This window comes from Alligator mississippiensis, chromosome 1 (assembly GCF_030867095.1).
Source record: "Alligator mississippiensis isolate rAllMis1 chromosome 1, rAllMis1, whole genome shotgun sequence".
Taxonomy (NCBI): domain Eukaryota; kingdom Metazoa; phylum Chordata; order Crocodylia; family Alligatoridae; genus Alligator; species Alligator mississippiensis.
In genome coordinates, this window is record NC_081824.1 from 150,899,404 (window position 1) to 150,914,359 (window position 14,956).

Here is a 14,956-nt window from a genome sequence, read left to right on the forward strand (position 1 = left end):
AGACGTTGTACGATGAAACAAAAATAAAAAGTCATTCTCCTTTTAATTACTGTTACTGAAGAGACAGTCTCTTACCTTTAACTGCTGTTCTCTTAAGGTAGCATCCTATGTAGTTTAATGCTTTTGATTTAGTACCTTGACCTTGGAAGTGAACTAGTAAATCTACATTGTAAAATTTAGGTCCCCTTAGATGAGCAAAGTTGAAATCCTCTGACTTCGCAGTTATTCCAACAAGCAGCTGGTAGCACCAATTGTGATTAAGATGTTTGCTTTTATGAATATTTTTTTGCTTATACATTTTTCTAAACCATTCTCCTTTCAACTGACATTTGTGCTTCATTTCTACCTGGAAATGAATTTTGTTTCAGAAAGCTTGAGGAAAAAACCTTCAGCCATTTTTTGGAGTTATGGAGTGTAAGACAAACCCACTAACTCCCCAAACTTAGAAACGTGCCTTCAACCAATCATTGGCAGCAGCAAGTGAGACCACAGTAAGCCACATATTCTTGCTACAGAAATTTCTTCACCTTTATATCCTTCTTAGGAAATACAAAGAAATAAAAACCAGTTTCCTCCCAACCCCATCCCATTATATCAAAATTTAGATGATACAGTTAAACATTGAGAAGTCAAGAAATGAAAAGGCTAAATTCTGATAACATTAACTCCTCTCTGCTACATATTTACTAAATTTATCAGAATCAAGGTGACCCCCAATAATTAGACTAAATTTGTTAATTGTCCACATACAGAATTTAATTATTGGAGGGTTGTCAAATTTGTTGTCTCCCTACACCACTACAGAGGGGAAAGCAGTGGCAGGGAGGCAGGTGGTGGGAAGGCACAGTGAGGAAACCAGTAGGGGGCAGGAAGTGGTAAGCCAGGCGATAAGAGTCTGACCCCTGTCCTTTACCTTTCCACACCCCCATTCCTGTACCCACTAGCACTTGCCCTCCCCACCTCCCTGGTGCCTGCCCCACTGCATGGTCCCCGCTACTGCCTGCCTCCCCTGCCACTTACTCTCCAGATCTAGCATGACAACAACCCCATTCTAGCTTGGTTGCTTCTTTCCCAGCCCAGTATCTGCAGTGGTGGTGGCAGCAGCAGCTCTGGCCTGGGCTCTGGAGCCCAGTTAGAGTCAGTGCCAACACAACAAGTGTTACCGGGCTAGCCAGGGGCAGCTGGGGTGGAGCACAGCTGGAGCCATGCCAGGGCTGGAAGGAAAGGGAGGGGCAGATGGGGCAATGGCATTGGGGAGGTGGGCACCAGCTGTAACTCCAGCCCCAACCCTGGTTCAGGGTTAAGGCCAGAGCTGCAGCCACCTGCCCCCCTGCCACCTTGTATTCAAATCCAAGAGGAGGAGATTTCCCCCCTCCCCCAAAGTTAAATGAGGAGAAAACCTCATCTTGGATTCCAGTAAATATGGTATTCAGTCATGTTTTAATGGTTGACTGGGTTTAATACGTGGCACGCATGAATTATTTTAAAAATAATTTTAAAATAATTTTATAAAACATGCACAGTATGTGATATGACACAACTAGCAATACAGTCTAATTCTTTCAATTTCTTCATTTTCAACTTTGGAATTGGGTGACTTTACCTCAGCATTATGAGTTTTTTGCATTTAACATATACAGCAGATCAATATGGAATAACCCCAGACATATCCAGTCACTGATGGCAGTATACAGACTAACTGAAAAATAAATGCATCTCAAGTGCAAAGCCCATTGATTCATAAACTTTAGGAATTGATAGAAATAAATTTTTAAAACTCCATTTAATTAAGTAATTCAGTGTGAAATGCTTTAAGGTGGAGAGTATTAAAACAAAAAAAAACCACCCACACATTATGGCATTATTATGCCTGGAACAGAAGGACTGAAAAAATAGCTAATAAAGAAAAAATATGAGTAGTCTGTCAGATAAGGCAAGACTAGTTCTTTCTCCAATTGTAGAACATGGCACTCCTATAATTTTCACTCTGCTTTCTCACGCACACAAAAAGAACATTGTTATGCAAATAAATAGTGTCAATTGAGCCAGTGCTGTATACGCTCATCATGAAACCAAGACTACTTGTCACCCATTTTTATTCTACTCCCTTTGTAGCAGCAACGTAACGCATTACAGCAACCTTTTGTGCCATCATACTCACAACATAATTCACAGAATACCAAAAGTATACTGCTCAGCTATATGGGGGAAAAACAAATCAGCAATGCATGTTTATAGCCAATCATGACAAGTGTGTGCTGAGCATGCTGCAGGCACTGAATTTGTTCACATCAGATCAGAATATATTTTCATATGCGGAACCTGCCAAACGATTTTCAGTCACTCTTTAATTGCATCAGAGGACTATGCCAGAAGGTCACTGGTGATATATCTTTTTTGTTAACGCATGGCCGGAGCCCAGAAGTCTCGAGTCAAACCTAGTGTACTGATAAACAGTATGTATCAATAATATTTCTAGACATCAGTTTCTCTCTTTAAATTAGCAATGTGAAACACTTAAATGGAATATACTAACTACATAATTGCCAAGATTTGCACTACAAGCTACAGCTTTTTTTTAATTATTATTTAACATATTTTAAGTGGGTTCTGTATAGGAACTGCAGGATTCCTACCATACAACCTTTAAAACTCAGGGTAGACTCAGCCTGTCTACAGGATTCAGTTTGAGCTTTTACACCCTCACTTTCTGTTCCCATGCTAAGAATAGGATAAGGACAAAGGGGACTTTGATCTGCACAGACTTTGGAACCTCCCCTTCTTTCCACAGATGCAAGGTCCACTACAGAAATCCCAGATCTGAGATTCTAATTCTGGGAGCTGGCCTTTTGGCTTGTCTGCACTGGACTCGAGTCACAGGCTGCAAAAACTAAACATTTCTACAGATTACTAATATCAGCTTCCAAGACAATGTGGCCTCAAGAAGAAAAAAATCTTTTGCAACTCCAAAAAGGCAGCTAGTCACAGGCTTAAAGCATCCTAAAACACACTGTTCATATTGTACAGATGGAAATGTAGCAAATATAAGCAAAGAATTCATGGTTTGTAGATCACAACAAAATGAATAAGCCTGTGCAGTAGAGATAACTAGACTGCATTCCACCCGATCATAGTGACCTGCTGTCAAAACTTTTAAAACAATATTAAACTAAAAAAGATGAATTTTGTTGACAATGCATCAACCTGGCTAACTCAAAATAAAACATCCATGATTATAAGCTCAGAGCTTGTCAGGAGCAACTCACCAACTATGTGAGCTTACAAGTGAATGGCCATGTCAGTTGTAAGCCAAATAAGTTATATTATCCATACTTCAGATGCTTCAAAAGCAATATGAGAATCTAAATTTAAAAAACCCAAAACCCTAATATACAGGATGAACCTCTTGTCCTTTTGCATTGTTGGACTATATTGCTTAGGATTTAAGGGCCAGAAACAAATCCTCAGCTCCAGGAAAACCATGGAAGTAGGGTACCCTTCTGAGTACTTCACAAACAACATGTTGTTTGTGTTGCTGGCAACATCTTGGTTGCTTGCAGATGTTAAAACAATCAAATGAAGCCAAACACCGCCCCCCCCCCATGCTTTACCAGAAGAAGCAGTGCATTACTTCAACCCAGCTCTGTATCATCTGTATACATCAACTGCTTCAGCAGGGCTTTTTGGTGCTTTTAGCTAAAGCCGATTCAATCAGCTATTAGATAAAAGCGCCAAAAAAGCCAAAACTAAAGTGCCCTATCTATATAGACGTTCGACAACCCGGGTCCAACTACAGCACCACCTCTTCTGGGTGTGTGTTGGGCTTGGTGTGGGAACGTGCCAAGTTTAAAGTGCCAGTTTTGGGGTTGTTTTTTTTTTTGGGGGGGGGGGAGAGACTTTTTTGCTTTTAATGTCCACAAGCAGCCCATGTTCTTTGCTTACGTATAAACATTGACTTCTGCTGGCCAAGTGCATCCACAATGTTCCAGATAATATCAGAACGACAGTTTGTTCATCACTTCAAAAACTGTATAACCTTTTACTTTATATTTTCAGACTAAGAACTAAGATGATAAAATATGTATTGGTAAAAATAAAGTTGTTTCCTTTAAAGAGGAAAATATAAAAAGGGTGCAAACTTAGTAAAACATGACACTACAAGGCAGGAGAAGAATGAAGCACTCAGGAGCTTCTCTTAAGATGCTCTCTTTGACATATACAATATGACATCTTTCAGGCTCTTGAGGAATGTATTTCAACTTTCTTATCTATGAGAATCTAAGGTATAATATTAGCTTACTAGTTAACTCCCAGGGTCAGCTACATGAGAACAGAACTAGTATTTACAGAAGATGCTTACCTTTGGAGAATTACAGATACTCCCATACTTGAAAAAACAAAACTTACTTTTATTGTCTAGCTGAGCTCTGTATTTACTAAACCCTTTTAGCCGTACTCTCTGGCCCAGAAGATCAAGGAACTCTTCAAAAGCAGGCCCTGCAGTTTCATTATTATACATCTCTTCCTCTGTGCTCTGGCCTGCTTTGCAATAAAGGATCCCAATCTTGTGCTGAAAACTCAGCTGAGGTAAAAAAAAAACAAACAAACAAACCACACACACAAAATTAGTATTGGAAATAGATGGCAAATAGTAAATGTTAAACATATTTATTATAATAGCAGATGAAAACTATTACATGTGTCAAAAAATAAGGGAAAGTTGAAATGCCAAAGATAAAGAAAACAATAATGTAATTATAAGTGGACAGTCAATATTCAAACACAGATAAAAGAAATCAAGTAATAACAACTTTTGACTTGGCCAATCAGGTATTAATACAAAAAGAGAACCTCTAATCTCTAATTAGTCTTTTGTCATAGGCTGGGAAGATACTGCATAGTCAATGTTTATCTTTTCCAGCATTTAAGACTTTACAAGTTGGCCATGTGTGCTTGTGTCAAGTACTTTCCCTCCACCCTTCTCATTATATGAGAATAGCCATTCAGAAGACAGGTTTCAAATGAGGAGATATAAATATGTTTTCATTAGATTTTATTTATTTATTTATTTGTTTTTTAACATCCATCGATAAATATCATTCATCCATAAAACCACCTTTTGCAAAAGTAGTCTCTCAGTTTTCTATGAATGATAACATGTAAAGGTGTTTTATATGTACAGTGTATTATGAACTAGAAATCAGAGAGCAATTGAATAATTTTGCCAAATAGATAGCAATAGATTTGTTAAAGTATCACCACCAAGATGTTATTAGAAGAGATGGTAATTATTCTCGCCAGAACAGTATTGACTTATTTTCTGTGCCTTAAAAACTTAAGATGACAGTATACAGGGACCTCTCCCCCACGTGAGTGGATTAGTCCTATTAGCCTTTCTACCAGCTATTAGAGCTTCACAAACTGACAGAAAACATTTGTCACACCAGATTCCCTTAAGACATTTATCCATAAACCACTGCTCATATCTACACACCAGCTGTAAAGTATTCCTTTAATCAAAATTCAGGACATGTGTGTGCATGTGTGTGCGCGTGCACGTGTGTATGTAAGAATAATTACATGTCTGTCCCAATTAAAAAAAAAACACAAAGGCGACAAAAAAAATCTACTTCACATTACACATATATTATACATGAACTGCTGTGTTAAACATACTGTAGATCATGTTAACTCATAGGTGTGATATTGTAATGATGTTTTATCATGACAATATTTGAGGAAAAGGTTGAACGGTGAAAAAGGGCAAATCATGAAAATGTGTCACGGAGAGTTAAGTGTCAAGAGCATGGCTTTAAGCCTGAAATAATCTTTACCTTCTCATTTAGGTAGTACCTGCTCCTGAACCATGAAAGTAGACAGTTGCATGAATGGCAGTTTCAAAAAGTTTTTTGTTTTTTTTAATTAAAAAAAGAAAAAAAGGGGGACCCTCCCCAACACCCCTGGTGGAATAAAAGCTCTCACTGTCAGTTTACTGGACTGGCCTTTTGTACCATCATGATGCTGCTGCCTTACTAACCTCCTGTTCTGTCTCCCATGCAGCTCAGGGTTTAACTTGGCAGCACTCAAGGTTCTCAGTGAAATTGGCTTAACAGTTTACCATCACAGGCACCCATCACTTTAAATATCTTCAAATGTCAAAAGCCACAGATATTTTTTTTTTAAACTGATGGAAAGAATCACAGAACCCAGTCATTACAAAATGCAGTCAAAGGGGATTTTTGGTCCTACTGAAATCAAGAGTCAAAATTCCAGTGGTCTTAATGGGGCCAGGATGTCATGCTTAGTTATAAAATTATACCTCTTCACTGGGACAATTTCTGCTCAGTTTCACTGGTGTAAGTCTGACCTAAATCCATAACTTCAGTGAAGTTAGGTCAGACTCGCAGTGATCTAACAAAGCAGAATTCGGTCTACTGGCGCACACACAAAAAAGTACATGCAGCAGGATGTGAATTGCTCATGACAAGGAAAAGGACAATATCTAAATGCAAAGCAAGTGCTATTCTTGTAGTAAGGGGCAAAATGGAATTGGAAGAAGAAAACTGGAACAGTAGGAAAAGGATGACAGAATAATAGCAGGAGGAATGAGAAGGGTTAAAGGTCACATTAAATGGGAGCTGGCACTTGAGAGCATTTGTTATATAAAACATAGTTTTTGTTGAGAACTAGTAGAGGACTGAAGGATGTATTTGGTATCCATATTGGTCTGAGACAAAAAGAAATACAAAACTCTAGAGCTCTAGGTTCAGAGATGATACCTTTTATTAGACCAACTAAGAAATCGCAAAAAAGTATCTTTTTTCTGCAAGCTTTCAGGTACGCACTCTTCCTCAGTCTCAGGGAAAATTAAAGATGGTAAAGCGTCCCCGTAGTTAGAAAACAAACTTCATTTTTGCACAAAGGCAGCTGAAGGTGGAAGTCTGTTCCTCTGGGTCCATGAGAAGACTTAGGCACTTAAAAGGCATGCCTCAAAAGAGAATTCAGCACTGGGACCCTGAGCAGAAGGAGGAACTCTCCATGCAGCTCTGGATCAGATGCATAGATACCAGGCAGGCCCCAAATTTTATTTTCTTCCCTGTGTATAGCACTTCCTATTGACTAGCTCTAGGAATCTCCATGCTCAACTCACTTGATTATGCAAGTACTAAACAAATGCACAGTAACAACTGCACAGTTTGCTGCTTGTGGAGACGCAGCCAGTGTATGCTAGGTTTGCTCTGGATTAGGCTCCTCAAAGAATGTAGGAAAAGAGATGCCTAGTTTCTGAAGCCTGATAAGGCTCGCGTGCAAGCCTGATACCAACCTGCTCTGGTTGCGGATGCTCTGGGTTGGTCTCTAAAGAACGTAAGTCAACTCCAATGATGACTCCAAACTCAGTAGGTACCTTAAGGGGTGAAGCGGAAGCTGAACAGGGTTTGGGGATTACAAATTTGGATTTGGGCAACAAAACCTAGCTCATCTATATCCATGTGTTTAGGTGTTTATATAAATACCTTAACACCTAAACAGCTTCATGTAAAGTAACTCAAGTTTCTTCTTTGGGATTGAGATCATCCTTCTAATGGTAAAAAAACTCCTAATACCATTATGCAGTACTGATATTTGTACTTTACATTATCCATAAAGAGCATACAGATATGTAACAAACAAAAAGTTGAAAAACTGCAAAAAATCTTTGGGGACTCATCTTACGTTTCCATGGGAAACGTTTAGTTGCGTACGGTTATAGGATGAGGTCTTTGGTATATTGTTCCATGATTACTGTCCTTTTCAAATCCAAAATGTTCCTCTGAACGTCTTTAAGAGTTAACTGCACTTATATTTAAGAGTATAAACTAGATGGCCTTGTGTTCACACTTTATCTAAAATTTTGTAGAATGAACAATCTTGAGTCAGGAAGGAGAGCTAGCTGTTAGTCATATGCTCAAACTACCAAATAAGTAATACCAATTGGGCAAAAGATGACTCAAGTTTTTATTGAGATTGCTTTGAAGAGAACTTCAATACCTCTATCCTATATTGTTAAACTTTTTGGCTGTGAATTTGCAAAAAGCTTAAGGAAGTTAGGTTCATAATCCACTGAGTTTCAATGCCATTTGAGCATCTAATTCCTTTGTGCTTCTTTGTAAACTCTGAAGTGGAAGGTAAAAACTAGGGCTGTGGGGATACAGCTGTCTTATTTCAATTTCAGATTCGGCCATTTTGGAGGACTGTGATTTGTTTTGGTGTTTTCAATCACTGCTCTGTTTTGATTCGGCCAAATCTGTTGTGGAGTTTCAAAGCTGTTTCGGAGATTCGGATCAGTTGGGGAGAGGCAGCCATGGGAGCAGCCCCCATGGCTGCCATCCCGGCCCCAGGCCCTGCCCAGCCCCAGCCTAGTTCCCAAACTTAAAAAAAAAAGCCCCGCACTCACCAGCTGCAAGAGTAGTGATTGGGGTCTCTGAGTGCTCATGGCAGAGCACCCCCATGCAGTGCAGGGCAGTGAGGATCACCTGCCCCACTTGGCACCTGCGTGGCAGCTGCCCCATGGTGCGGGCACAACATGGCTCAGTAGGGCACCACACACTGTCTGGGAGCTGGGGCCACTGCGGCCGAGCACTGCCAGGCTCCGGCTGACAGGTGGAGCTGCCCAGCTCCCAGACAGCGCATTGCTGCTGCACAGGTGCCAGGAGAGGCGGGGGGCAATCCCCACTGCCCTGCGCTACTTGGGGGGGGGGGGGAAGGGGACTCTGCCATGAGTGTCCAGAGGCTCTAATGGCTACTCATGCAACCAGTGAGTGCAGGGCTTTGTTTTGGGGGGGGGGGGGTTTGCTTTTTCTCAAGTGCTCAGATGCTGGGGTCGGGGTGGGGGGGGGAAGGAGGGAAATCAGGGAGCAGGGGCTGCGCGAGGGGGGCAAATCGAGGAGCGGGGGCTGTGCGGGGAGCTCTACAAGGAGGTCCCAGAACACCCTGCTATAGCCGGTGAGTGCAGGGGTTTTTGTTTTTCAAATGCCAGGAGGTGGCTGGAGCTGGGCAGGGCAGCCATGGTGGTTCTCCTGCAGCTCCTCTGGCTGTGCTCAGCATGCACTGTGCCGAGTACACTCAGGTGCTGGAACTGGCCCTAGCCAGCAGCGGCAGCATACTGTTATCCCTCACGCAGATACGGTGGCCTTCGCCACCTGGGAGGGCTGCGAGGCTATGCCAGACTCCACCCAGGAGGCGTGGGCCCCTGGATCTGTGCACAGGATGACAGCAGGCTGCTGTCCCTCCCCCAGACCACTGGGATTGGAAGGGACCTCAGGGACAGCTTGCAGACACTGGCCAGCTACAGATGTCAATATCAGAGCAGTTCTTCCACCCCTCTTCCCCCTCCCTCTTCTTAGTTTCCGTTTCCCCACAAGCCTGGCTCCAAAACATACAAAACATCTCGGATGGTTTCGTTTAGTTTCTGATTCAATGTTTTGGGTGCTAAAATGGGCTGAAACACCTCTGAAATGAAACAGCTGCCGAAATTTTGCACAGCCCTGGTAAAAACATTCCAGTGAAACATAACATACTCCCCCACTTAAGGAAGGAGAAGAGAGTTATTATTAGTCAAAATGTTGTGACCTGACCTTCAGAAGAAGAGTTGATTTTTGCCACCAAAACAATGGTGAAAGCTGATTCTGATCATCTAATTTGTTTTACTCAGCAATTAAGAAAATACTGATTCTTTATTTACTTTCTTGCATAAAGTTAATCATTCCATTCATATCTATTTTGCTGTTGCCAACTTTTTTAGCTACAAGAATTGCTTTCCTCCATAACTAATACTAGATTTCAATGGACATAAGCAAACTTTGCATGTACTTATTTTCTCTGGTTTTTAGCAAAACATTTCTTCAAATGTGATAGGTATAACAAACGTATCGTACCAACGTTCTCAAAAATGAATAGTCTTCTAGACTAAATCCACATTTTTAAAAAATGCATGGCAATTCAGCTAGTCATTACCTTCCATTATCATGTTTTCTTTTGTTGTTTGACTGATAAATTCAATGCATTAAGCACATAAAAGAATTAAACAGCATAAATGGATGTCACGCTACTGTTATGTATATCTTTCCATACTCCCCAGGAATTATCTTATAGTAACTAGCACATAAGATATATTGAAGAATCATATATTCTGCCAGATTATAGCCTATTTTATACCAGAATTTAAATTCTCAATGCTACAGACCAAGCATGCAAAAGTGAAAAAAAGAAGAGTTCTGTACTGCTTTCTCTCAATGCCACTAACAGCTGATATCATATATGACTTTGGCCAGCTCAACTGCTTTCTTGCTCTCACAATGGGGAATCCCGATTGCTGAATGTGGACAATGGTGACCAGTGCTATGAGCATACCATTCAGGTAAAATAAACAAGTACATTGGTCAAAATGTAATTCACCTATGACCACAGAGTAATGTTCCTTTGTGACAGCAGAACACTCATTTTGAAGGACTCCTATGAAGGATATAAGACCTTAAGAGCTCTGACAGTAAAGACTGGCTGAATCCTTCCGATTTGTACTGCTATTTTGCATAAACTTCTTATAATCCAAAAAAGAAAGTAAAAAAACAAACAAACTTAGCACAACAGTAAGTTTAAATAGGATTATTTTATGGAAATTTATCAAAAGATTCTTTTCCTTTTAGCAGAGGAAAAGTTAATTTGGACCGCAAAATTAAACTAACATTCTTATAGCTTGTAAATCCTGTTTCCAGCTATATCTACTCAGTTATGATCAACCTTTAATACTAGATGAAAAGATAGAAGACCATTTTGTATATATCAAAATGGCAGACAGTTAGTATTAGGAAGTCAGCACATTCAAAAAATAGTCACCGATATTTGCATATACAACATGTTCACTTCTTTAAAATGAACATCTTAAAGAAATGTTTTGTAAAGTGAACCAGAAGGCATTCATAAGCCATCCTTCCACAAATTATTCTGAAGCTGTAAAAATGTTTGCTTAGTCTTTCAATGAAGCAGATTCACCTTACTGAAACCAATTAAAAAAAAACAAAACACGCTATTGTTCACTCTGAATATAAAATACATGTTTCTACTCCATTCCTGATGTAGTGCTAACTTTTTAGATAGTTCCACTTAAAATTCCAGCTGTTCAAACCAACAAGAATTCCACTTTAATAAGGCTCTTCTGAAAAATTGATGAGTATTAATTTTAAGTAAAAAAGTATTAAAAAATTATAACTTGGGATTTAGGGGACTTTGAAATAATAAGTAATTCCTTGTCTTTAAGTTCAATGCCACTGATTTTCAATTTTAGAAACAAGCTCAACAGGACCTTTTATATTCTAACTCATATACATAGCACAGTAGATACCTTTATATTTACGCCCAATATCTGCATATCAAAAAGGTTGAATTTCATCTGCAAAAATAATTTTTGATAGAAATTTTAAAATTCAGACTTCAATTACGTTTTATCCCTCTCTTCCTTTGAAATATTCTCTAGTGATATGTAAAGGCCAATTGCTTAGGTTGGTGCTGTCCAATTCCCAGCCCAGGAGCTGCATGTAGGTGTCCAGCTGCCAACCAAGAAGGGGCTAAAGCACTGCCCTGAAGCTTCCAGCCTAGAACTATCACTTTTCTCCTGCTGTTGCTGGAGCCCCCAGGCATCCCTCCATCTTACAGCTTCAGCTTCCTGTCCCCACCCCAAGAAGCAAGGCAGTGCAGCCCTGGGACTTAGGGGCCCAGTGCGCCTTTGCAGAATAGCACAGCATGGGGGGGCTCATGACACAGTGTGTGTGGGGGTGGGGGAGGAAGGAAGGATGAGGAATGGCCATACTGCATGGCATGTGGCTTCTGATCATTCAGAAATTGGACAGCCCTGGCATAGGGGAAGAAAAGTTGTCAGAATATTTATAACTCTGCAATAAGATGTGTTTTCTAGAGCCAGCGAACCACCACCTATCACCCTTTCTTGAATCCAACCTGATCTGTCATTGAAAACACTCAGCTGTTGAGTCAACTCTTATTGAAAACAGGGCAAACGACTGTTCAGCAGAAGATACTTTACATGTTAGTTTTGTATTTAATTTATACCAGCAACAAAAATGCAATCTTTTTTTTTTTTCCCCCAAGCGAAGAGCCTTTAGAGAAATCATATATGTTACATACCCCTTGCTCATCCAGTTTAAGCAGTTGTTCAGGGACTTTCGGTGAGTTGGAAGCCTGCCTCAGGCACTGAATACTCAGCTCTGGTATTACATATTCTAGTACCTCTTTAAGAGGCAGGCCTCGTGCTGTGCCATGTCTGGCAGTGGATGGTATAGCATCTTCTAAAATTGCCCCTCTTAAGGTAGTAAGCTGCAGCAGGAATGAAAAACTACAGTAAATATTTATCATTCTAATATTATGCTGACAACCAAAAATACAGCCTTCAGGTTCTGAAGGGAGAGAATGCATGCCTATCCTTAGCTTACTATGGAAAGTGTAAAAGTTAGTAAAGTAACTTAAAAGCTGAAGATGAAACAGACTGTTGCAGTTTTTTAAACAAAAGCATTCAACACAAAGTAAAACAGAAGTATGCAGAAGTACAGAAAAATAGAAAATATATGTTCATAGCCAGTCCTCCATTCTTTAGCACCCATGGCTATATATTTTCTCCATTTTTTTTTCTAATGGTTCTGTTATCTCTATGTTAATGGTTCTGATCATTATGTCACAGTAAAATCTTAGTGGAGACAAGGCCTTATATTTTTAGTGTGAGGCACCAACTAGGAGCAAAGGGTAATAGTTTTGATTCAAATAATTTAATTTTCATGGTAGAAACTATGGTACTTTGTCTCCACTAGGATTTTACAGCTATAAAAATCACATATCTAAATTATCTAGTAGGGGCAAGAAAAAAAAAGCACTTCACATAAATGCCAATGAATGGGTGTGAGAAAGGCACACAACTACCTATATTCAATGGGAATGCAATTGCATCAATCAGGAGCTCTGGCCAATAAGACTACACGTGTTTTAACCATGATGAAGAATACAGGTTTCAGGAATTGGGGAAAAGTTTGCAATTCCTTATCACAAAGGGCAAAGGTAATGCCTTATGTTTTCTTTCAAGTCAGCAGTAAAAGTAAGATTCACATAGCTAATGACTGTAACAAAGGAATGAAGACACCAACTTGGAGAAGACACAAACTAGCATGAATATGAAAGTTTTGATCAGGTGTGATAGGTGTTCTTCTGATACAGTAAAAAGGTCACTTCTACTCCAGACAGGATTGCCATTTCTCCTTTACAACAGTATTAATATTCGTTTCTTCTACGAATACATAGAAGCAGAGGTTTAGCAGTTGGAAAAGTTACTCCAGACAGAAATTATAGTATACCACTTTTGAAGAAAGAATTTTATCAATCATTTTGAAGGCACACAGATGTAAATTATGTTCATCCCTGCCTTTTCCCCCTAAGGGAGCATCCACATGAGCACACGCATGCCTCTTGCAGCATCTCAAGCCCCTTTGAGACACTGCAAGATGCGCGTGGGGGAACAAGAAAACATTCTTCGCACTACACGTTTGCAGCACAGGGGCAAAGTTTGACACCTGGATATCCAGGTATCTAAAAAAACGTGCCATGAAACAGCAGGGCAATGCACGGTTCAAGACCATGCCCAGAGGCAACCCAAGAGTCGGTCCTCCAGGAGAGATGCTCTGGTTTCTTGCCAGAGCATCTCTGTTGTGCTCCTGCTACCCCTGGCACTGTCAAGGGTAAGTTAGGAGCGTGGTGGGGTTCATTGGTGTGGGTGGGCGTGAGTAGGTGTGAGGAGTAGCAGGGAGATGTTGGAGGCTATGGCGAGTGGTGGGGGGGATGTCCCGTATGTGGGTGGGGGTTGTGAAGGGGCTTGAGTGGAAGCTGCCACACGCCTGCCCCTGTGGCAGCAGGCAGCATGGCTGAGGCTCTGCTACAGGCACAGCTGGCAGTGAAGCCTGCCTCCCTCCCTTTCTCTTGTTCTAATTGTGGAAGACCATGGATTTTGGTGTATTTTAAAAAATGGATCTGGGATGCTCCTGCAGCAGTCCAGCTGGCATAAGCGGTAGTGTCCCCAGATACCAACTGGCTAGGCCCCAGAAGCTCCTGTCTATTTCTAACACTCATACCGTGGGCTAATACCTTGTAGGGCTGAGTGAGTGAGTGGTATAACTAAATTCTTGGTACAACTAATGAAAAAACAGGATAGGACTGTCGTGTGGGTCAAAGGGTCAAAATGTGAAAATAAGCGTGCCTCTGAGGCAGACACTGAGCAGTCTCCTGGGCTGCACCCACCAGTCCTCAAAGGCATCCAAGGAGCTGGTGGACACCACCCACTGGTGCTCTGCCCAGAAACAGGCATGGACAAGTGAAAAGAAAGCAGCCCCGCAGTCTCTGGGCACCTTGCCAGCCAAGAGCCTCCTTCCTGGCCAAGTACAGGGTCCACTTGGCCAGGGCCAGGAGGAGGTTTACCAGGACCCCAGAAGCTCCTGAGAGCAAGTAGTCCTGAGCTGCTTGCCAGGGCAGCTTTTTATATTGCCAGGCTCTAGCTCCCCCTGACTGCAGATGCGGGAGAAGCCAGGCAGGCTTATTTTGCCTCAAGTGGCACAATTTGCCCCACATCAAAATGCATGTCCAGGCACGTGCACTAAGGCAGAAAGCCCCGGCTCAAATTTGCACTGCTTCTATTTGAGCTACTGCAAGTGCTCGTGCCTGTATGTGTGGGCACACCCCAAGTCTCTCTTCCTGCCACAAGAAACCTGTTCTTAAGAATCCAAACTTAACATCCCATGCCTACTACATACCCTATACGTGCTTCCCATTTGCTCCCCCAAAAAACTATGGTTTTATTGTGCTATTTTTGTTTTAAATGAATTTGGGTTCTGTTAATGTTGCATGCCTCCATCTCCTTAACTTGTACAGGGGA

At 41.0% G+C, this 14,956-nt stretch overlaps 1 protein-coding gene across 9 annotated transcripts in view; it reads right to left on the bottom strand.

Moving 5' to 3' along the window:
- Nucleotides 1-14,956, bottom strand: part of SIPA1L2 (signal induced proliferation associated 1 like 2) — a 252,417-nt gene that overhangs the window by 102,271 nt on the left and 135,190 nt on the right. For all 9 annotated transcript variants that reach the window (XM_059715456.1, XM_059715435.1, XM_059715454.1 and 6 more), the window contains exons 6-7: nt 12,175-12,363; nt 4,408-4,582 (exon numbers count right to left, since the gene is read on the bottom strand). In XM_059715456.1, coding sequence (XP_059571439.1) covers nt 4,408-4,582; nt 12,175-12,363 — 364 coding nt within the window. The remainder of the gene's footprint in view (nt 1-4,407; nt 4,583-12,174; nt 12,364-14,956) is intronic.